Genomic DNA, 22,519 nt, shown 5'->3' on the forward strand with positions numbered 1-22,519 from the left:
TGAAAACATGTGTTTCTATTGCCTGTAAGACAAATACACAAGATTAGACTAACCTGTAACAAAAATGTAAAAATGGCTCTTGGCTAATTTATACCTTTGTTGGTTTCACTACAAATTGAATTTTAACCTGTAGCTATTTGCTTAACATTCATACTCGCGATTGGCTATTATTGTATCTACGTTTGGGCCCAAACACCAGTTTACTTATTTGTTTGTAAAGCATTGAACCTCCACTTTGTCTAATTTTGCTGTTTTTTGAAAAACACTGCAAAATTTCTCTTTTTACAGCTTTGAGTAAATGTTTCAGAACTTTGCTTTCTGGCCAGTAGTTTAGTCAGTTCTTTGTCATACGCATTTGTGGCTAAAAGGAATTTGAGACAAATAATACAGAAGTAAACCTTTGGTCATGTTGCTGCTACATTTTTGCTCATTACTCTGTATTTTCAGTTTATTTTTGACTGGCATCATATATTTGACTTGCAATGTTTTAGCTTTTTATTAATTTTCTAAATCCAAAATGAAAACAGATTATTCTTCATTTTATAGTTGTACTTTTTGACATGTAAAAGACTTGTTATTTTTGCTATCAAAACAAATTTTAATGCATCAACAAGAATTAACAAACACAATCAATACTAAATGACACATGGTATGCCAGGCATTTCCATTTGTCAGAGATCATTTTAAAATAAAACAATGAATCTATTAGATAATAATTTAGAGGTTAATAATAAAAGTATCACAGCAGGATCACAACTTCAGGTTTCCAGAAAACTGAGCTGCAAACAAAAAAAAATATGGTTTCATTATTATAGTTTTGACAGATTAAAAATAGAAGTCACTTGTGTCTATTTAAGTCACCTTGGATGTTGGCCATCTTCCTTCGGTTTCGAGGCAGTGTGGCGTCCGGCCTCAGTGTGGACTCTGGTGTTCTAAGTACCTCCTCCAGCTTACACTGTTCTTCACTTTTCTCACTGTCATTCTGAATTAGAAAAGCATTTAGGCAAAATCTGATAAGATGTTAAATAAATTTGAAACACAGCATAAGTGGGTCAAACCTGTGTGGATGATTGTAGATGTTTCCTTTGGCCTATGGGAGTGCTGGGGCTGGGACCTTCAGGTGCACTTCTTTGTCGCTCCCGTTCTCTCTGCAGCAGGATGCTCTGCCGCATAGATCTGTACTCCAGAGAAAAGTTACTGATAGTTTTGCAGAAGTCTTCAGCTCGTGTGTCTTTCACCATAGCTTTAGAGTAGCCCAGGAACAAGAGGAAGGAGTGGAACCTAGAAACCCAATATGGAAGGTTTTGAAATGCACATATATAGTTTTAACAAATTTTATGCATTGTATTCCTAATCGAATCTGAGAAAGAAAACCCACCTGTTAATAACTCGACGATGGACGGCTTTAAGGACTTTGAGTTTCCCCTCACATTCTTTTAGAATCTTCGGCAGCTGCTGTCGGAGGGAACCTTCAGGCAGCAGAGCCTCATCTCCTCCTCTAGATCGAATTTTCTCCCACTTTCCTCCTTTCCTCTTTTCGTCAGCCTTATCCAGCATCTTCAGCTGCTCCCATGATGCTTTGCACATGGCCTCCAGCTGCCAAAGATTGGAATGGACTAACGAGTAATCACACTGTAACGATGAACACAACGGACAACCCATGTTTAAATGTTCTCCATCAATCAAATACCAACTTGCAACCAACAGGTGTGCATCGTCACACCTTTCCAGCTTTGATAGCTGCACCGATGTCCGAGTACAGATCAGAGCATTCTGGGTAGAGCTGCTGGAGGAGCATGCAGACATGATGCAGCAGGGGCTGACGAGAGTGCGTGTCTCTCACCTGAGACAGTTTGCCCAGGTAACTCAGCTCAAAGCCTCGAGCCTTGGCAGATCAACAACACACAAAAAAGATAATTTCTGTAACTGAAATGTTTTTTAAGAAAAGTATACATTTTATGGCCACACTGCACGCACCTTACGTCCATTTAGAAAGTTACCAATTGCTAACACTGTTGCCAGAATACGTCTAAAAGTCTGACTGGCTGCAAGTTGTTCCATCGCCAGCTTTAGATGGAAGAGAGGCTCTGCAATCTCCTGTTGGAAGAAACAATATGGTCATATTTGTCACTTTAGCAACGTCTCTATATACAAACCATAACAGAATAGAATAAATGGAATAAAATGTAACAGTACTTCTTGTAAAACAGAGATGAGGAAAGACTTCCAAGGAAAATGATCAGTGGAAAAATGCTTTAACATACTATAAAGGCAATAACTATAAGAGTGAAACAAATGAAAAAATACTCTTTTAGAGCTAAACCACATGTTCATATCTGTGGCTATATAAACACTGGTACACCAACATGGGAATAAAAACATTTAATGTGGTACATATAGTGAAGAAGAAGGAAAATGATAATCCCTTTTAGGGGTTGCCACAGTGATTGGGCAGTTTTAATACTGGCAATTCTTCCAGATGAAGCTCACCCTCAGATTTGTGGGCTTGGTGAACCCAGAGCCTTCTGGTGGCAGGCAGAGGTCCTGCTCTGCACCACTGCACACATAGCCCCAAGAATGAGGTAGATGAAGTATACGTGTTAATTCACTGTGACCTACCCTTTCTAAGGAGTCATAATCCAGAGCAAAGGCCCACAGCTGAAGTCTGGAGCTGAGGTGAGAGATTTCACCTAAAGTGAGAAGGCAGGACTCAGCCTGGGCCAGTGGAGCCTGAGGGTTCTTGGCTTTGGCGTCATTAATAAGAGAAAGTTCCTCTTCTGTTGGGATTAATGTTTGAAGACGCTTTAAAAGAAAAAAAAAGTGTAAGACAACTTCTGACATCTCCACTCAAATAATGATGCTTCAATCAAAATCAAAACCTGAATGTCCTCTCTGTCCAGTACACTGCTGTCCATGCTGTTGATGGCAGGGGGCAGGAGACGAGGAGGGGGCAGGCAGCTCAGTGCTATGGTGATGATGTTGCTGCGCTTCATTCCCAGAACAGAGACACAGGGCTGCTTCTGTGTTGGGATGCAAAGAAGGCAAGGTAATGTCAACTCTGGTCGAGGGTGTAAAATAATTCTTTGTTATCACGTTTATGAGGTTGCAGGGTTTCAAGACAGATTGGAAAAACAGATTTCAGAACACTGTCTGTATGTCCCAACATTAATCCATAAACCAAAGAATTCCATTTCTGGTATGCAAAACACTTCAACTTCAAGAAACCAAACTGCAGTCTATAATACTTTCACACCTAGGTCTGTTGAGAGAGACTGAAATGATGAGATGCTTCTAACCAAGTTGCTTTAAAAAACATAACTATATTTTGTATGGTATCAGGCCAATAACATGTGGCATTTATAGAAACTGTATTAAAGCAGACATTTACCTGTCGTCCAGAGGCTGCACTAAAGCAGATGCCACTGACCTTGGACTCAAACAGGTACTCCAGTCTGTTTGTGTCCAGGTGGACCGGTTCAAGAGCAGCCCAAATTGTCTGAGTCCCAAAGCGGGTCATTCTTGGGAGGGGAGGCAGACTCTTCATTTCCCTCCAGTGGAGCTTCAGGGTGCGGGATTTGGTTGCTTGCTTAAGGGGGGGCGAAGGTGAGGCAACAGTAGGAAGAGGTGGTGGAGGAGGGGGAAGAGGAAGGGGCCCAGGAGGGCTTCCAGTGCAAGTTAACAGATCACTGACAGAAGAAGTTCCCTCATCCTCAGTGCTGTCTTCCTCATCCCAGAGGTCGGAGAAGTCGAAGGTGTTGAGGCAAAGACGTGCAGCAGGTTTGATGATCGAGCTCCAGGGTTGGTCAAAGTCCCACAGCAGGGGGGTGTCCTTAGTCTGCTCTGACTGCTTCATCTAGTTCTTCTGTGGTGTCTAGGACTCAGAAATCACATACGCTGAAATTCAGCAACCTCACAGTCAGTAGAGAAGGCACCATGTCGTCTGTGAACTGAGAAAAATGTGACTCCAAGTCCTCAGAGTAGAAATGATCTGCAGTCATCAGCCACCTCACAGACTCTGAGTGTCACCCTGAATGTCTGTGGATGCTCTGTCTCACTTCTCGGCCACAGAAGTGCATACCTCACACGACCAAATCACAATCCTCGAACCACCTCTGGGTGTTCTCACTTCCCCACAACCTGCAATTGTCCTGGGTGCAGTTTTTTGTTCCCTCAAATCTAAAACGATAGAGCGGTGTTATTTTTTTCTTTTAATCCAAAAGTTGTCTGTTGCACTGCTCACGCTGAGCCAGAGACCTGTGACCTCAGAGATATGGAGTCCTGAAGGGCTGTGTTTAGTCTGACCTCCAAATCTGATGGAGGCAGAAAAAAATCCAAGGAACGTTTTGAGCTTCCAGAAAATTCTAACTACAAGCTCCTGGAGCTATCCTTGAACTCTTCTTTTCGTTCTGTGTCACTAAGTGAGAGATTTAAAGGGTGGGAGGGAATCTCATTGGTTGGTTGGTAGCATCAGTTTGGCTCTTTTTGAGTTGCACCCTTTTCCTTAATTTTCTTATCGAGTCTGCATCTCCTGCTTGTATACACAAACCTCTCTATCTGCTGCTGCTGATTTGTTACTTCCCTCCTCTCCTGCCTCTCCTTCTCCCCTGTGAACACATAAAAAACAGCACAAGGGACCAAATGGTGCTCAGCGTCCCCAGTTATCAAAGCCATATGCCATATTCCTTCAGCCTGTGTGGTTGAATGGTGATTTTAGATTTCTCCATGCAAAGAAGCTTTGTGCTGCAATGGACACCATTCAGAGTGAAAGAGTTGTCAGGACAGCAGTGCTGGTGCAACATGTTAATGTGGAAGAAAGAAAGAAAGAAAGAAAGAAAAACAAGAGAGAAAGAAAGAAAGAGTGGTTGAGAGAAAGAAAGAAAGAACAAGAGAGAAAGAAAGAAAGAGTGGTTTGTAAAAGGAAAGAGAAATTGTCTTTGAGTTCTACAGACTGTGCTGTATGGCCTACGTGTTCACCAGGGGTCATTTACATGGTCCACATGCAGCCATAATGAGGATCCCCTCCCTTCTTTGCCATTAAGCCTCTCATAATTACACTTTATCTCATTCAGCATCCCTTCTGTGCTGTCTACAGGCTGTAGCATGGGCTCGTGGGACATTTAGGACAAAATGAGCCTTCATTAAGTTTTTTTTCTTCAATCCATTAATCCTGCACCACAGTGTTGCTTGTGATGCACTTAAAACCATAAGGAACCAATAAGAGAGTGTTTTAAAACATTATCAGCCCAAGAATCACAAACATAACTCAGAACAAAAAAGTTTAAGGCTAAAAATGCGTACACTGTATCTTGGTATACCAAATACAACCATATTATCTATGCAAAAACTAAACATAAAAATGCAAAAGAAAAATGCCAAAATGTTTAATTAGTTTGCTTGTTAATTGCTAAAAAAAAAGCTTTTTTTGGCAAAAACTAACTTCATATTCTCCTGTAGACAGTGAACTAATGACTGAAACCAGAAAATTCATAAGAATGATGTTTACTAACATCCCCTCACCACAGACTCATGTCCCTTCATATTTATGTCTAAAACTAGCAGTGATACTTTATTTCTAAAAAAGACTTTATGGTGACACAAAAAGTGTCTATGTCTGGGACAAACAGAGACTTGCCTGGTTCGTCTCTCAGAGGGCAGGGAGAGGGCGAGCTAGACTAGGAGGAGACAGGAGGGTCGACCTAAAGAGATAAAACAACAAACACTACAGCAATAACACAAAAGTACACTCAAACACACAGCCATGGTTTACAATGAAACAATATGAAAAGTCCCAGGTGAATTTGTTGTTGTTTAAAGACTGTTTTTGTAAGTGATGTTTAGGTATAAGTATATTTAACCCATTTTCTGTTCTTTGTGTCCACCTCCTGGTAACATCCGAAAACTACAACTTTTAGTAATTTTACAGATTTCAGCGCTACACAGTTAAGCAACTACTATAGCTACAAATAATTAAAGTTCAATTTTTTTTCATGATAATACTTAGTAACGTTTTAGTGAACATTACAAACTTTGGCAAAATGAATAACCAGATTGAACAGTTTGTACAATGTTTTACAGCATTAAATCAATTTTAAAATGTAAATTTGAATGTAAATCTTTTTTTTTCCAAAGCTAAAACAACAACAAAAAATGTATGTGCTATAACATAGTGCATACACCGCTAATACTACAAATCCTGCCAGTATATAGGATCTATATACTGGCAGGCCAGCTCTAGTACACATTTCATATGATCTAGCGGGCTGAATATTGTTACACTGCGGGCCAGATTTAGCCCCCGAGCCTGAGTTTGACACGTGTGGTCTACACCAAATGGTCTTCGTCCAGGGCTTGATACTGACCAGCATCCTGGACGAGGGACATACAAGAACATGTAACATCACTAACACGTAAGAGGAGAGAGGACAATCCTAACAGCCTTATTGACCCATTAATTAAATATTTATCAGCAACTTTATCACTTTATCATCAAAAAATGGGACAAAGATTATGTCTGGTTTGGATTAAAATAATTTTTTTTTTTTTTTTTTTAAATTTTCTACAGAAAATAAATAATGCCTTCATTTCCGGTGCTTGGCGCGCTGCCGCCGTGTTTTGGCGACACTCGGGTTTCCCGACCGGCGAGCGCGTGTACGCGCATCTTTCTCTCTCCTTCTCTCTATCGCTCTCTGCCTGACAGTGCTCGAACGTGCTGACATCATTTCATGACGTCAGACAAAGGATTTACCACAATGTCAAACAACCACACACAGCAGTGGCGCGAGCTCATGGCTTCTTCTTCTGTTTCTTTTTCATCATCGTCACCTTCTTCACTGTACTTCCGCCACAATGACCGTTACCGTCGCGTGCCGCTGCTCTTCATCCTCTAACGGTCGAAATCAAAATGTTTGTCAGGTAAAATGACTCACTCCGTTTTGTGTAAAAAAAAAATGCATTAGGATTATTTTCTTCAGCTCCTACCTTTGTACAGTGTTTCTGTTCTTATTGCGCATAGCAATGTTATGGTTTTGTATATTTTCCCATCTTTTCACATTTTCTGTTAAAGTTGTCCAGTGACGTAGGTTATTACCTAATGGTTGTGTCAGAGATACCGTTGACACAGTCAGATTTAAATTACATTTAATTGCTTCAGATTATGAAATACGTGCGAAAGTACGAAAATCGCACCTAATGACGACTAAATATAAATAAAAAATAAGTAAAAAAAATAGTTGAGTTAGAACCAAAACAATTATTTGAGGAGAACCTTTTATTTAAATAGTATGTCTTTACACTACAATGAATAATAATAAAACATTTCACTAAACCTAAAGATAACCAGCGGTGCCAATGTGGAGCCCCTGAGAGGAAAAAGAGTCATCAAAAATAAAAACTTAATAAATAAAAAATTAGCATTGGCATAAAGCTCATTAAAACACTTGTAATTAGTCTATTAATAGTTAATAGTCAGACAGAGGCATGGCACAAACCTGTCAAAGCCATTAAAGATTTTGACTTAATGTTAACTTAATAGTGGGTCGAATACAACCACAAAGAAGTTAATGGTTAGCCAAAAAAACAAGAAAAGGCTTGTTCATAAACAGCCAAATATTGCAACGAGAAGTAGTCAATTTCTAATTTGTATAGATAGTTTAAAAACAGTTAGTTCTATAGCTGTTGCCACTGGCATTAACCTTTTACAGTAAAGGCACCAAATTTTAAATAAATCCCATATATGAACATAGAATCATAGTTTACAATTCCCGTCATTTACAAAATAACTTTAACCTAATTAAAAATAGATCATGGTATAGTTATTACAGATCACAGAAATATTCAAAAAGTTTATCTATCAGCAGGACTGTGTGAACGTGTGAACAAGGTCAGAGGTTACGATGCTGCGGAGGGAATCAGACTCCCACGACCCATTTTTGTCAGGAGAGATGTTAGCAGATGACTGTGTGGTAAGATTTGATTTTATTCTATTTGCAAAGTGCAATTTTACAATAAGAGTTAACTGAGAGTATGTTGCTTTAGCTCAGTGGTTCTTAATTATTTTCTGTCATGCCCCCCCCCCCCTTGGGGACAGAAATGTTTTCACGGCCCCCACACCCTCCCCCATCCACAGCCCTGCGAACTAAAATACTATTAAGAACCTAATAAAGTGTATATTTTGTCTGTACAAACGACTATGAGTTGCTGCCACCTAGTGACTGAAGGCTTGTTATCATTCATGCATTACAGCTGTGGCACACTTATGCACACTGTGGCACACTATTTGAGAAGTACTGCTTTAGCTGTTGGCAGGCAAAATGAGGAGTCCCACTGAGATCTGAATATTTTCAACAGCAAACAGAAACTACATTTTCTTTATAAATCTCTTAACTTCCACTTCATTCAGAAACTAAAAACATTCGTCACTTCAGGCCTGAGGCCCAAACTGAGGATTAAGGCCAGGTCAAAGGGCCAAGAGGTGAAGTTGGACTGAGCTGATGAATCATGCTGCGGTGTTACACTGTAATTACAGCCGTGATGTTATTTCTGTCTTTGCCTGAGTCACACTGATTCATGTCTGCACTCATGTTATGCTTCGTCAGCCGTCCTCAACTTATGAGCGGCTAAGAATGCCAAAAGGTTGGACAAGTTAAAAGCAAGAATAAAGGATTGTTTTTTTTGGGGGGGAGGGGGCTGACAATTTTTTTTTTTTTTTGCATTTTGACCTTGAATTTGACCTTTCTCTGATGAGCAGATTATAAAACCACTACAATTTACAAGTAGTGTAGAACCATTAGTAACTGAAACTGACTCAACAGATTAGCTGACCTTAATAAATTTCAATAAGCTGTCGACTGAAAAAACAGGATAAAAGAATCTTACAGATAAAGGTGTGATCTCTTTCTTGTCTCAGGTGGGGGCGAGCTGTGTAGTGGTGGACGTATCGTGTCTTTGCCAGGCCGGTCCCTGTACACTTTACCCAGAAGCACATACGCCGCCCACACCGGTGAGTGCTTCAGCTTCCTACTCAAGCATCTGAGGCTACTGGAAGTGTTTCTTCTTCTCTAATTGTGCTCGAATACATTGTTTTAAATGTCCATCTCACATGACTTTATTTCTGTCACTGTGTGGTGTCATTTTTTCTGAAAAATTGTCCCAAGTGACTAAGCATCTGCTGGTCTGCTTCTGTGCTGTATTCTGTCCTCAGGGCATGCCTCTGTGTGAACACTGTGGAAAGAACAGAGGAAAGATGGTGACCAGGTATTCTGAGGGATATGGGACAGAGGTAAAAACACAACGCCATCATTGTTTACAGTAGAGTGTAATGAGCTACACTGTATGTATTTGGATTTATTAATTAATAATTTTTTTTACATAACCTCGATCCAAGAGGACACAGAGGAAATGAACAGCCCCATTATCTCAGCTCACGTTGCAATAAACTGCAATGCATGCTGCAATCATTTTGTACCTTGAAGGGTATTCCGGAGAATATTCTGAATTTGACAACTGGCATGTTTTTGAAAGTATTAACAGTGTTGTAAATGCATGTATGAGAGATTGAAATATTCAATTAAATTGTAGTCAGGCCAGTGTTAAGTTAACACTGATTTACCACATCCTTCTTAGTAGTTAACACTGTTAACTACTAAGAAGGATGTGGTAAATCTGAATTTAATATTTTAATGGATTGAGAGCTCTGTTATATATTTACACAAAAGTGTGTTCACCCAGGCCTTGTCATTAAATTAAAGCCAATCAGAGAATGAGCCAATAAAAACCATGTGTATTTATTAATAATTCACAACCATTCAACTTTAGAGTTGTCGCTGATGAAAAAGGAAACACGGTCAAAAATCTGCCTAAACATTAGGTTAATTTACTTGCTGTAGAATTTGTCAATGTCGCTGACAACCAAGAGACATAGCATTGTCATATTTTACTGATGGACTTGACTCAAGCTGTGTTTACAGTGCCCTCTGCAGGGTGATTTTCGTATCCCAACAGTCTGATATTTGAGCGTGTGATTTGTCCTCACTTAAATTTTGTGTGATGAGGTTTTGATGTCGGTTACATAAACGTGGCTGCAGCTGTGATTGACATTCCATTGGAATGATGTAATAATAGCTGTGCTCAGCGCCTACAGCCCACACAGTCTCTGCCTCTGCCTCACAGTTGTTACAATCACTGGTATAACAGAAAAAAAGCTGCCAGAGTCTCTGAGCTCATTAGCCATGTGTCAGAAGTGTCAGCTGATTCATGCAGAATGATAACAGTGCTAATAAACCTTCACACAGACACTCGGAGATGATTCACTGAAGTTGTTTGGTGTTTGTTCATATATTCTAAGAACTTCAAAGCTAAATTCCTGTTTTCGGTGAATTTGTTGGTTCTCTGCAAAAGGCTCCAAAAAATGTTTTTTATAAATGCATTAACACACTTTGGTATTTTGTTTGACTCTCCTCTGCAGGAGGAGTGTTTGTTATCTGACCCTCAGGGCGAGAGTGATGCTGATGCTGATATAGAGGATACAGACGGCAGGTATGACGTGGATATTAATACAATTCTTACTTGCTAGTTAAAATGTGGTGGTTTCTATTGTGAAACCTGTGGGGAAAGTGTAGAAGAGAAAACATTGCTTAAAAAGCGACTGTGTTGATGTACCAAGACCATTAGCAGCTTTGTAGCATTACAAAGTGATTATATTGTGGGTAAATTAAATACGCCATGTCACTGTGAACAAATTAACTAAGTAATGTAATCATAAGGACCATAATTAACAAAACAAAGGTTCATTTTTCCCAAAAAGATAGATTGTATTGCCCAAATTCTTAATATAAGCTTCATTTGTAAGAAAAGGACTAAGATACCCAAAAATTAGGGTAAAAAGCTATAAATTAGCCAAAACCTGAATGTTATGAAAAGGTCATAATTAATAGTATCAAAAGGATACCTATAAATTAGCTCACATGGTCAAAGATCACACGTTCTCCCAAAAGTATCCCAAAGTTAGCCAAATAAATTACAGTAATGTTAGCAAAGAACTCTATCCAAAGACTCATACAAAAGATATACAGAAGATAAACGAAATACTCCCTACATACCCCCTACAATTAAATTTCTATCACTATTATTTGTAGTTAGCACCACTTAACTATAATCGTTTGTCTTTACTTGTTGTTCAACCACACTCTGTCTTATGTCTTTTACCTAATGACTGATTGGCCCCAGGCTCCATGAGTCAGGCTCTCTCCAGCGAATCAGCTCACGCCGGCGAAAGCGGCCGCGGGTGGCACGGCAGGACACAACGGAGAGTGAAGATGACGGCGGGAAAAATCACAAGCCTCAACGCTGGAACCTTAGACTCAGTCCTGACCGGGCTCACAGCAGGACCATACTGGAGGTTAACACAACAGTAGAAATCAGTGTCACGTGAGCATAACATCACCAGCAGGAGGCAGTGTACTAACACAGCAGCAATACCCCCCTATCCTGTCTTTCAGGAGAGCATATCCCAGGTCAGACCTCTGATCATCTGCAGGCCAAACGTGGAAGGACAGAAGACTTCAGTGGATGTGCCTGGAAGTTCAAAATCGACCTCCCCCTGGTCATCAACCTGCTCTCTTCCTCTTTTTCTGCTCTTCCTCTCCCTTCCACTCATCTTCTTCCTCTTCTTCCTGATTCTTTCTTTTCTTCTACCAGAGATCATTATGTGATAACTGTTCCATTCCTATAATAAAAGGACAAAATAATAATAATAATAATTACAGTAACCCTAGTCTAGGGTATGTTAGGTCAGGAAATTGAGGCAATAAAAGCCAGCCAGGATCCTATTAATAATGTCACTTTACCAGAATGACAAATATTAGTGTTTGATCATGTGTTCTAATGCACTTAATTCTAAAGGATCAAACCAAACCACGTGTGATATCAGTCTCTGGTCTTTAGCTGCCTCACTGGTCTGACCAAGGTACTGGTTTCCCAAGATGTTGTTTCTTAAGATGTTCCCACAGTGTTCTTAATAAAACCAGCACTTCTCCTTTAGTTCTCTGTTAGTGTCAGTTTCCTGTTAGGTTACAATGTCAGACTTGTAGTTTGGAGCTGAGCTCCTAAAGAACAGTGCAGGAAAGACGATGCTAGCATCTACTGCGGGATGTCCTCTGTTTGTGGAAGTTGTGCTCTACAAGTCTAAAATATTTTGTTTTGCTGGGATCACTAAAACATTTGCACGACGGCTCCATGGTCATCGATGTGATGTGTTTTTCTTTTCCTTATTTTTGGTGTGCACAAAATGTCAGGCTAGCTGTTAAAGCACTGGATGTGTGTCAGCAAACAAACACAAACACACTCAAAACAATGGTGAACTACTATTACATGAACCGCTACCTTTGATATGTTGCTCCCATGTGGAGTACATGTAGAATTGGAAGTAAAAAAAAAAGAAAGACGTGAAACTTAACCCACAGTTGATGCTGCTGATCTATGCAACTCTCCTGCTTCTGCTGCAGCATCTTTACACACACTGTCACCTCTGGTGGCTCCACTACTTTACTGACACAACACCTGTGGTTAGAATGAAGCACGACCCCATTTAACAAGCAATAGGAAAAAAGACAGAAATAAAACAGAACCTGTGGTATTCGTAATCTGAATGTTTACGCAATTAGGTGAGCGCTACTGCATGTAAGATATTTAACATTGTTACGTTTTAGACATTTAGGCTTCCATCTAATGTGCAACGACATAACAGTACAAATGATGATGCAAGCATAATATAATTTTTTTTTCCTTTTCTCAATTTGTGAGGCTTAAATTGAAAAAAAATTCTATTGCCATCTGTAACACAGACGCTGCCCAAATGTAGACATGTCTATGAGCCAGTGGTTTCATCACACAAACCTCACATGTACTCAGTGTGACCTCTGCAGCTTCATGCACTGCTAGATCTTTATGTTATTGTCCGTGTTCATGTACAACTTATCCAACAGGATCAAATCTGACAATCAGTCACACTGCACATTTTTAGGCTGGAATGTTCCTAAAAATCCATCCCGCTGTGACCTCTCTGTACTGTATAATGGAACCTGATGTCTGTTTCTGAACGTTTTAGTTTGAATTTATTACTGTCAAAGTCTTAAAAGTTCAATAAAACCAGAATGTTTTTTGTGTGAAAAGGCTCAACTTGTTATTTTTCAAACATTTACAAAACAGACGTTAAGAACTGTTAAAACAACTAACTAGCAACATAAGCTATTGCAAACTTTCTATTTGGATCAGTGTTCAACTTGGAGTCCAGTTAAATAAAATAATGATTTCACAATACTTTTTTGTAAGATCAGAAATTGTAATAAATGATGTCAGTACTGCAGCCTGAATATGCTGAGTATGCACAGGACATTTGTGTGTATGTTATGTGAACTGACCTTAAACTCAGACAATACACCAATGTCAAAGTTTAAGGTGCCTCTAGCCAAAGGTTATTGTCATGAATCTGTCATCTATTTCTATTAGCGTCATTCAACGACAGAACATATTTGCAAATGCTTGTTGTCAGCTGCCCTGAAGCTATTTTCCAAGCCAAGGTTACAGCGTGACCGGGCTGTTTGCTTTGTCTGTTGACACAAAAGCCGACACTTACATCGGTTGTTGTTTCAGTATGTTACAGTACGTGGACCCTCGGCTTCCTGTTAACTGCCTTTTTGCCTCCTGAACACTTGACCCAGATACCACAGCGTTTGGCTGTGGAGGAGCAACGTGATCACACTGTTGACCCCCCAGGTATTTAATACTGATCCTCAAGTCATATGGCTGTGAATGGAGACACCTGCCAAGGCCTCCTGAGAGGTGCATGGACTGGCGTCGCATGGCTGGATTATTTTCTTGTTTATTACTTTAGGGGTGAACTGTAGTTATACTTTATTTAGTCAACCAGAGGTTTATGCCACTGAGGCCCTGGACATTTAGCTTAACATTAGCATTCTCACCTTCCACCTCACCAGTTTCAGTGAACTTCTGAGGAAAATAATCTCAGCTCTAAATGAAAGAGATCTGGTGTAACACGCCTGAGTAGTTGGAGTTAGCACTTTTTCTTCTTTTAAAGTTTTAAAATCTTTTTTCACGATTCAGAATATCCTTTCTCAAATGTATGACTTTATAAAATCTATAAATTTAAATATAGATATATTGATATATTGAAAGTGCCGCCCTATAACTTAGAGACTTAACTGGGATAGACACATTTTGCAAAGCATGCTGGTCCGTGGGTGGGAGTAGGGGCTCACTTTATATGATGTAACGGTTTAATTATTTTGTTTATGTCTGATATACGTGTAGCTGATTACAACATGAACAGAGAAACAGTCCTGAAAGCATCACTTTATGCCCCATAATCAGAGTTGCACAAATTTAAAAAAGCTTTGCTGCAAATGTTTGGTCGGATTTGAGGCTGACACTGTAAATGTCTAAATTTGATACAGTAGCCCTTTAATACATCATGATTTGATGTATGAGGAATTATGAGCACTCCTGAGCTTTCACATGAGGAGAGAAGCAGAGAAGGAGAAGGGGAGGAAGGCAGGGGGGAGGTAGGTAGAGGTGGAGACAACAAACAAACAGACAACACAGCTGGGGTCTGCAGACGGAATAAGAAGCTGCGTCGCTGAACTGTGCCTTTGTCCCTCTGCTCCTTTCTGTTGATGCAGAATTAAAGTAAGTGAGATTAAATCACCTTATCAACAACGAGGTGTCAATGCGTCAAAGTCATCAGAAGAAATTAGGGATTAAAAGTTAGTTGAGAGGACTGTATGGCAGTAGTTAATCCTTGTCTTCAGAACGGCTGGGATGAATGGAGCCATGAGGCTGAGGAGGAGAGGAGGAGAGAGGAGTGGACCGAATGGACCGGAGAGGAGATGAATGAGAAGGACGAAGGAAAGGAAGAACAGGAGGAAGAGGATAGGGAGGATGAAGGTTGTTTGGAAGGGAAAGGGAGCAGAGAGGAGAATGGAGGGAAGGTGAAGGACAAACTGAAATCGGAGGATGAGGAAAGAGAGGGAGAAAGCAACAGAGAAGAGAGGGTGGAGGACAAACAGGTGGATGTGGAACAGGAAGAGGCGGATGAACAGGAGAGAGAGATTAGTGTGACGGAGGAGGAAGAAGAGGAGCAGGGGACGTCGATGGAGACAGAAGATGGAGAAGTTTCAGACTTGGATGGACAAAACAATGAAGGTTTGGACCAGGTGGTTTCTGAAGATGAGAGTTATAATTCTGAAGAAGAAAACACTGGAGAAGGAGCTCCAGAGGAACACTGTGGACATGATATAGAATTCAACTTAATAAGGGTTGAAGAACGCCTCCAACATACCTTGAGCTCCGAGGAGTTCAAAAACGATGAGGAAGAAACAGTGTTAGAATTGAGTTCAACGTGGGACGATCAGGAAGAACTACCTGTAAAAGATGAAGAGGAGGAGGAAGAAGAAGAGCAGGAAGAGGAGGAGGAGGAGGAGGAGGAAGAGGAGGAGGGGGAAGCAGAAGATTTATCACCTGAATACATGGATTGTGATGAAGAAGATATGGTGAAGATTTACAGAGAGACTGATTATCCCACTGATATGTTTCACACTCTGACAGAGTTCAGGGACTCCGCCCTTCTTACTGATCTGATCTTGAGGACAGAGACTGGGAAGACCTTCCATGTTCACTCTCTCGTCCTATCAGCCGTCAGCTCCTTCATTTCAGAAAGAATGAGTCGAGCAAATACAAAAAACAATTTCAGAAGAGACAACGATGAGAAGAACGGAATCAACAAGTGGTCTTTGGATTTTGGCCCAGATGTGGACAACGTGGGGTTAGAGGCGATCATTGACTTCGCCTACTCTGGATATGTCCCCAACCTGGACATGGACACGATAGAACAGATCAAACGTGCAGCACAAACCCTGCGTGTTCCCAGGCTGATGGATCTCTGTAACAAGCAAGAGTCCGCACGCAGCGGAGGAACGAAGGAGACAGAGGAGGAGATCTCTGCCTTAGAACAAATGATGATCAGCCTCCGGTCCATGAGACAGCTGTGGGAGGACAGAGTTGGCTGTGATGTTGCTTTGGAAGGTATCGGAGATTCCCTTCATGGTAAGTCACTTTGATAAATCGTTGACTCTCACAGCTGCACTGCTCTGAACTTTTAAAAACATGAAATTATTAACTTTCCTTTTGGCCTTTAATGAGGAGAAGCAAGCAACACACAGGCTGACCACCAGTTGTAAGAAATGCTGTCTAGAAGCAGCCAACATTGTTTAAAAAGATTGTAGATGTAGGAGAGCGGTAGCTGTAGATCGTCAACCTTGTCTCTTATCCACAAGATCCAAGGTCAGTTGTCTGAGCCCATATCTGAGCCCTGCCATATCACCAGTATAAATGTCGTACTGTATGTTGGTTCTATGTCTAGGCTGCCATCATGGGGTCCTCAACCCTTGGGTACACCATTGGGTACAATGTGAGCCAACTACCAAGAGTCTATACTATAGATCCTTGGTGGTTGGCTATAGACTCTATAGCCAACCAACACAAGTCAAAACATGACACTGTAGCCTAGAAGACACAGGTACAAAGGCCGCTTACATTACATTTAGAGCTCCAACCACTCTTCCACCGTGTTTCCCCTTGTACATTAACAATTTCTAAGTAACACAGTGCCACTCTGTGTCCAGTCCACAGAGTTGTCCTGGCTGCAAGTAGTGACTACTTCCGTGGCATGTTCACTCTGGGTATGAAGGAGTCCCATCAGTCTCACGTGACGCTTCCCTTTCTGATGTCTTCAGAGCTGGAGGCTCTGATCAGCTGCTCCTACAGTGGCCTACTGCCTCTTAGCTGGAGAAGTATCTTTGAGCTCACCTGCACTGTGCTCCAACTCCAGTATCGACCGGGCCTCTCCTTGTGCCTCAGATTCCTGCAGGAAGAAATGAACCCCGAATTTTGCCTGGATGTGGCGTCCTTTGCTGAGGCTTATGAGATGGCGCAGCTTTTGGAAATTGCAGAGGATTTTGTTCTGAGACAGTTTCAAAAGGTGGCGTGCACCTCAAAGTTCAAGGACCTGCCAGTAAGGCAACTCCTAAAGTACTTGAACAGTCACTCACTCTGTGTTCCGTCTGAGCTTGTCGTTTTCAAAGCAGTGGTGGCGTGGATTCAGGCTAAACCCAAGATGAGGCTCAAACTTGCCAGGATATTGATGAAAACAGTCCACTTTCCCCTAATGACATTCAGGGAATTCAAGGAGGTGAAGGCAATAGATTTATGGGTGAATCAAAGCTTGGAGGAACTCTACCAAGCCGTATTTGAGGAATTCTGCTCTAATGAGATAGAACCACAGAGCCAGTATCGTATCTACCTGCCAAAAGAAAGTCTGGTGTTGATCGGAGGTGACCGGATTTGCGAGGATCTGGGAACACGCTGCATCAGCAGAGAACTCTGGTTTGGGAACTCCCTGCTGAGCCACACCGGGATCAGGAAGACTATGGAGTGGAGGAAACTAGGAGAAATGCCTGAACCAGCAAGGTTCAGTCACGAGGTGGCAGTAATGAGAGGTCAACTGTATGTTTTTGGCGGCAAGAAGTTTTATGGTCTTGGTGACACTCTGAATTCTGTTTTGAGGTAAGATGGAATATTCTTCAATCATGAATATGACCAAACGTATCCAACGGAGTTTCTGTAGCCATTTCTTCTTCTCCTGTTGAACAGGTACGACCCCATTGAAAACATCTGGGAGAATCTGGCTGATATGCAGGAGAGGAGGTGCTTTTTCTCTGTGCTTGTACTGGATGGACAGATTTACGCTATTGGTGGCCACTGCGACCCAGAGTACATCGATAGTGTGGAGCGCTACTGCCCCACAGCAAACTCCTGGAGGTACCATCGACAGCATGATCACTTTCCTCACATTTAAACCAAGAACATGGTCTTTAACAGTAAACTTTAAATACACTGGGAGATTAGCGCGGAATTAATGATACATCGTGAACCAATTTAAAGCGATACAATGCTTGACATTTCACATTGGTGGAAATAAAAATTAAAAAATAAATCATGAATCAAGGTGTAATGAGCAGGCTGCGTTATCCTAAAAAGTCGCTAGTCATTCCTTGAGACTACACACTCTAGTACAGTAGGTAGTGGCATCGGCCTAAAAAGGTTGGTTGTGACCCGATATTAAACCAAGACGTCAGGTCCCTACGTGGCCTACGTTTATGAGAGCCCATTTCAGTTGGTAACGGTATTTTGTATAGTTCTTACAAATAAAGGATCATTATAATCATTATTTGTTTGAAGCTCTATTTGTTAAAAACAGCATATCATATTGAGTTGAGTCTATCGTCACATCCCCATAGATTAGCTAACAAACTTTGTAGTCACCAACCTGAGGTTTTCAGATAGCATTAAGTCAAAAGAAAAATCCAAATTATGTTACACAACAATTCCCACAGATATGTTTTTTTATATATATAAAACTGAGCAGCTAGAGGTTCGTTTTGTTTACAAGTGAACCTGGATGCTGTGTAACTTTTCAGAATTACCATTGTTTGCGTGTTCACTATTTATTAGCATTAACACCATCCGAGAAACTGTTGTACACATTTGCACAAAGCTAATGACTACACAAGCAAAATGTCACCACATCTAGTGTGAACACACTACAGCTATGACTCATTTGTACTTCCTGTTCCAGCTTCACCAAGCCTTTGGAGCTCCCTCTGAGTGGACACGTGGCGAAGGTCGTGCACGGCCAGATCTTCATCTCAGGAGGACGTAACAGCGACTACACTTGCCTTGCGTCCATGTCTCGGTATCACCCAGACACAGGAAGCACACACCTCAGTAACATGAGACAACCACGAACCAACCACTGCATGGAGGCGCTACATGATCGCCTTTACGTAGCAGGTGGAATCACAGTGGATCAAACCATGACCGGTGTGGACCTGCTCACCTGTGAAATGTACAGTCCACAGACGGACACCTGGACATCCTTCATGTCTCTGTCAGTTCCACATGTCGGAGCAGGAAGTGCAGTTTTAGAGGGAAAGTTTTACGTTCTCGGTGGATACAGCCAGGAGGACTACAGCGATACGAAAACAGTTCACCGATATGACCCCACATTAGCGCAATGGGAGAACATGGGTCGAATGCCCGGACCCAACAACGACATACGAGCGTCACTGCTGTGTTTGCCACAACATTTTCGTAAATAAAGCATGACCGCTCTTTATAAACGTATCTGGTGAATGACACTGATAATTCACCTGGATGAAGGTTTTACATACAAGAAATGTTAGACAATTATTCAAATAATAGTTAAATGTTATTGCCCATTTTGAACACAAGATGGTGACATTTCGCATGGTTGCCAGAGTGTCTTCAAACTAAAGTTTTATATACTTTCAATAAAGGTTAACTTTGTTAAAGTACTCGTGTCTTGTTTTAATATTGCAAATTTTAACATATGCCGAGGATGAACTGTCTTTTAAACTGGTATTTGATGTTGTTAGCCACTTTGTAAGATAGCCTTTTCATTTTTTTAATTGAGCATATACTAGTTTTTCAAATGCATTTATTCAACAGTATTGACTTGACAAGTGACACTTTTTCCTCACTATCATTTGTCCTAAATGTAAGTGGATCGTTAAGTAATCTTTTGGAATTATTTAGATAGTAGCAAAACATCAACCAACAAAGGCAGAGACACAGCAGTTTTACCTGAAATCAAAATACTACGAGATTCCAAGAACATTGTTAGATTTGAAGGACATACGTGAGTCGGACATAACACGAATACAGTCCGGTGATCTACAGAGAGAAGAGGAGAAACCCACTGAACGTTGTGTGTCCGTTCAGGTTGTCGAACACTTGACCGTTATCCCACAGCTCCACGTGGACCTTGTCCCCGGTGGACAGTTGCAGAACAGCGGCATTGCTGCCGCTGTCCGAACCGTCGGTTGAGGGGCTGTCATACGTAGAAATCTGACGCACCGCGTTCTTCACCAGTACTGCCCCCGCTGCATGAGTGCTGTAGCCGTAGGTGCTGAAGGTGAAGTAGTAGAGACCGTTGGTCGGTGCTGTGAACACCCCTGCAGCACAGACAAAGGTCAAAGGTTGTTTTTTTTTGTCGGAATACGTTTCAAATACCACAGGCAGGTCGAAGAGTCGTCGTTTATCCATGGTTTTTATTCATTGATATAATTTGAGAGCCGGTCCGTGGTTACCATACAATTACAAATACCTGTGTTATGATCGTAAGCGTTTCCAACGTTGGAGAAAATCCTCCTGAAAATTAGAGTCTTGTCGGTGCACGGCCCTTTGTAGATTTCACCAGAGGGCGCCAAAGACGCCGAGAAGGCGACACGAGGACCAACTGTATAAAAACAGATAAAGTCCGATTTTATTAATCAAATGAGGACAAACCTAATGTGTATATGGATATACTGAAAATCCTTTAATTGAATCATGTAAATAATTAAATCTAAAGTCTTTGTAACATACTTGTGTCCTTACATGTAGATGAGAGTCAACACAAGATCATATTAAGTAGACATTTAGTATTAAAATATTAATAATTAGAAATATATTTCCAAAGTAGTTACATCAAGCAGAATTGGTGTTTATTTTTAAAGACGTTTCACCCCTCATCCACCTCAACCCTTATCATTACAACATTCCTTCCTTCGGTGTTGGGTGTGGTCACCCCCATTAGTCTTTCCAAAGACCCTCTGTTCCAAGTGGTCAGCCTGTCTGAGGTCAATTACCAGAAACTTCACAGCAGTTAGTTAGTACTAAAAAAGCCTCTTGGATGAGAGGTAAACAAACCTACCAGTCCAGTTGCCCCTAATGTAACTATTTTGGATAAGATGACCTGAATGAATAACCTACACAGATAAAAATAAAAAAAATGTATATTTTCTTACCTCAGATGCTACCCAAGAATAAACACAATTTAAAACATCTGTACAAAATTGGACATGAAAATAAACAAAATTTTGCCAGTAAAAGCACGATTATAAAAAGATCAATAAGGGCGTGTTTGTTCTTTTTTAAACAATAAAAATAATAAAAAAGACATTGAGTTAGAAAACAAAAACAATTGTAATTGCTATTTAAATCTAAATGTGAAAAACATATTTTGAGGATTAAATATAAACAAAAAAGCTGAAAAACAATACATTTTCAGCTACAGAAATATTTTTTGAAGGGAAAATCAGTTATTAAAGTTAAAATAACACTTTAATTTTTGAAATTGCATTGAAAAAAAATGCATATATTTCTTTTGAAATGACCAAAGTGTACTTCTGTATAAGGAATTTATACAGCCTGAAAAAAATAATTTGGCAAAGAAAGACAACGTTTTAGGAGAGGTTTTGAAGTTTTCAGGATGATTGAGTTACCTTTTTCAACAAACTGTTTCAGTTTCCAGGATGATTGAGTTACTCTTCTCACCTTTTTCAACAAACTGTTTCAGTTTCTGGATCTCCTGCTCTGAGGAAATCAGTCGTATTAACAGATCTGACAAAAAGGAAATAGAAAAATATTAAAAGATCACATTTTCTCCTGGATGAAGCTCATCATGTGTGGTCACAAACCAGAGAAGACCCTCCTACCCTGGTTCTCTTTCTTCAGTGTTTCCACTTCAACCTTCTGTCTGCGTAGGTCGTCCACCGTGGCGTTGAGTCTCACCTCCAGAGCATCCAGATCACTCTGCTGCTGCTGTTCCGCATCTTTCTGTTCGTTCTGGAGTCGAACCATGAGCTTTTCCTGAGCTTTCATCCAGTCATTGTCCCCTCTCTGTCCCAACCCAGACCCCAGGAACAGAGAAACCACCAGGGTCAGCAGAACCAAACCTCTGAAGTTCATGTCTCTCAACTGGAGCTTCTCCAAATTCTGACATACTTGTTAGTCTCTGTGACTTATATAGCTGCTGGTAGCCTAAAATATGAGTCAGTCCTGATTCATGGTCTTCAAAAACCCTGCGGCAGTTTCTTCTTGTCCCAACAGGTCTGTTGGAAAAGGATTTAAAAATGCACATAAATCTGTAGAAGGAAGAATGTGACCTTGAAAAAAAAAAATCCAGCAATTTTAAGCCAAAGTTAAATGTTAGAGCTAAAAGAGGAACTGCTTTGGTCAAAGTACATGATCATACAATGGACATCACAATCGGCACATATTTAATGGCTAATTTGGGCCACTACAGGCCTGTAATTTGTGAGTTAGTGCAAGAAACTGTCTTGGCCAGATCAAACTAAGCCAAATCATTTTTTGCTGTTTGTGGGACAGGAGCTATATATACATTTGTCCAGTTTGTGGGCCACAGGTTCAGACCGAATCTAAAGGGAGGCATTGGTTGAAACTACCAGATTTGATTTTCATGACTTACTCAACACATTTTAGTCATTTATCTTCAGTTTAGTATTTACTTTCTTTTCTTTCTTTTTTTTACCAGATTTCAGGGCAAACATCTCTGGTACGTATGGAAACAAGTCTGAGTCACAAG

General features: G+C 40.7%; 4 protein-coding genes and 1 long non-coding RNA gene across 6 annotated transcripts; 2 read left to right on the forward strand and 3 right to left on the reverse strand.

Moving 5' to 3' along the window:
- Nucleotides 1-577: 577 nt before the first annotated feature.
- LOC103386000 (FH1/FH2 domain-containing protein 1) lies at nt 578-4,848 on the reverse strand. Of its 2 annotated transcripts, none has more exons than XM_017039137.2 (9): nt 3,389-4,848; nt 2,880-3,020; nt 2,620-2,802; nt 1,978-2,097; nt 1,724-1,885; nt 1,379-1,632; nt 1,059-1,176; nt 862-982; nt 578-779 (listed from the first exon to the last, which is right to left on the reverse strand). In XM_017039137.2, the coding sequence occupies exons 1-9, from the start codon at nt 3,851-3,853 to the stop codon at nt 751-753; spliced, it is 1,593 nt and encodes a 530-aa protein (XP_016894626.1). In that variant the 5' UTR covers nt 3,854-4,848; the 3' UTR covers nt 578-750. The 2 variants fall into 2 exon arrangements, with proteins under 2 accessions (XP_016894626.1, XP_008318292.1); XM_008320070.3 differs by having other exon boundaries at nt 1,059-1,281.
- Nucleotides 4,849-7,853: 3,005 nt separating this feature from the next.
- On the reverse strand, nt 7,854-11,647 carry LOC112486570 (uncharacterized). Its single transcript, XR_003049067.1, has 3 exons — nt 11,518-11,647; nt 11,203-11,389; nt 7,854-9,219 (listed from the first exon to the last, which is right to left on the reverse strand). It is a non-coding gene; the product is annotated as an uncharacterized LOC112486570 (long non-coding RNA).
- LOC103385824 (uncharacterized) lies at nt 7,882-14,757 on the forward strand. The gene is made up of 6 exons (XM_025053766.1): nt 7,882-7,961; nt 8,906-8,998; nt 9,200-9,277; nt 10,463-10,533; nt 11,224-11,395; nt 11,496-14,757. Exons 1-6 carry the CDS (start codon nt 7,893-7,895, stop codon nt 11,706-11,708), a joined length of 696 nt encoding a protein of 231 aa, XP_024909534.1. The 5' UTR covers nt 7,882-7,892; the 3' UTR covers nt 11,709-14,757.
- LOC103385831 (kelch-like protein 33) lies at nt 14,757-19,373 on the forward strand. Its single transcript, XM_008319834.3, has 4 exons — nt 14,757-16,116; nt 16,695-17,634; nt 17,722-17,889; nt 18,707-19,373. Exons 1-4 carry the CDS (start codon nt 14,796-14,798, stop codon nt 19,227-19,229), a joined length of 2,952 nt encoding a protein of 983 aa, XP_008318056.3. The 5' UTR covers nt 14,757-14,795; the 3' UTR covers nt 19,230-19,373.
- cbln11 (cerebellin 11) lies at nt 19,241-22,032 on the reverse strand. Its single transcript, XM_008319846.3, has 4 exons — nt 21,630-22,032; nt 21,469-21,534; nt 20,258-20,389; nt 19,241-20,105 (listed from the first exon to the last, which is right to left on the reverse strand). The coding sequence occupies exons 1-4, from the start codon at nt 21,880-21,882 to the stop codon at nt 19,825-19,827; spliced, it is 732 nt and encodes a 243-aa protein (XP_008318068.1). The 5' UTR covers nt 21,883-22,032; the 3' UTR covers nt 19,241-19,824.
- Between the last annotated feature and the right edge of the window lie 487 nt (nt 22,033-22,519).

This window comes from Cynoglossus semilaevis, chromosome 1, assembly GCF_000523025.1.
Source record: "Cynoglossus semilaevis isolate Cse_v1.0 chromosome 1, Cse_v1.0, whole genome shotgun sequence".
Lineage (NCBI taxonomy): Eukaryota > Metazoa > Chordata > Actinopteri > Pleuronectiformes > Cynoglossidae > Cynoglossus > Cynoglossus semilaevis.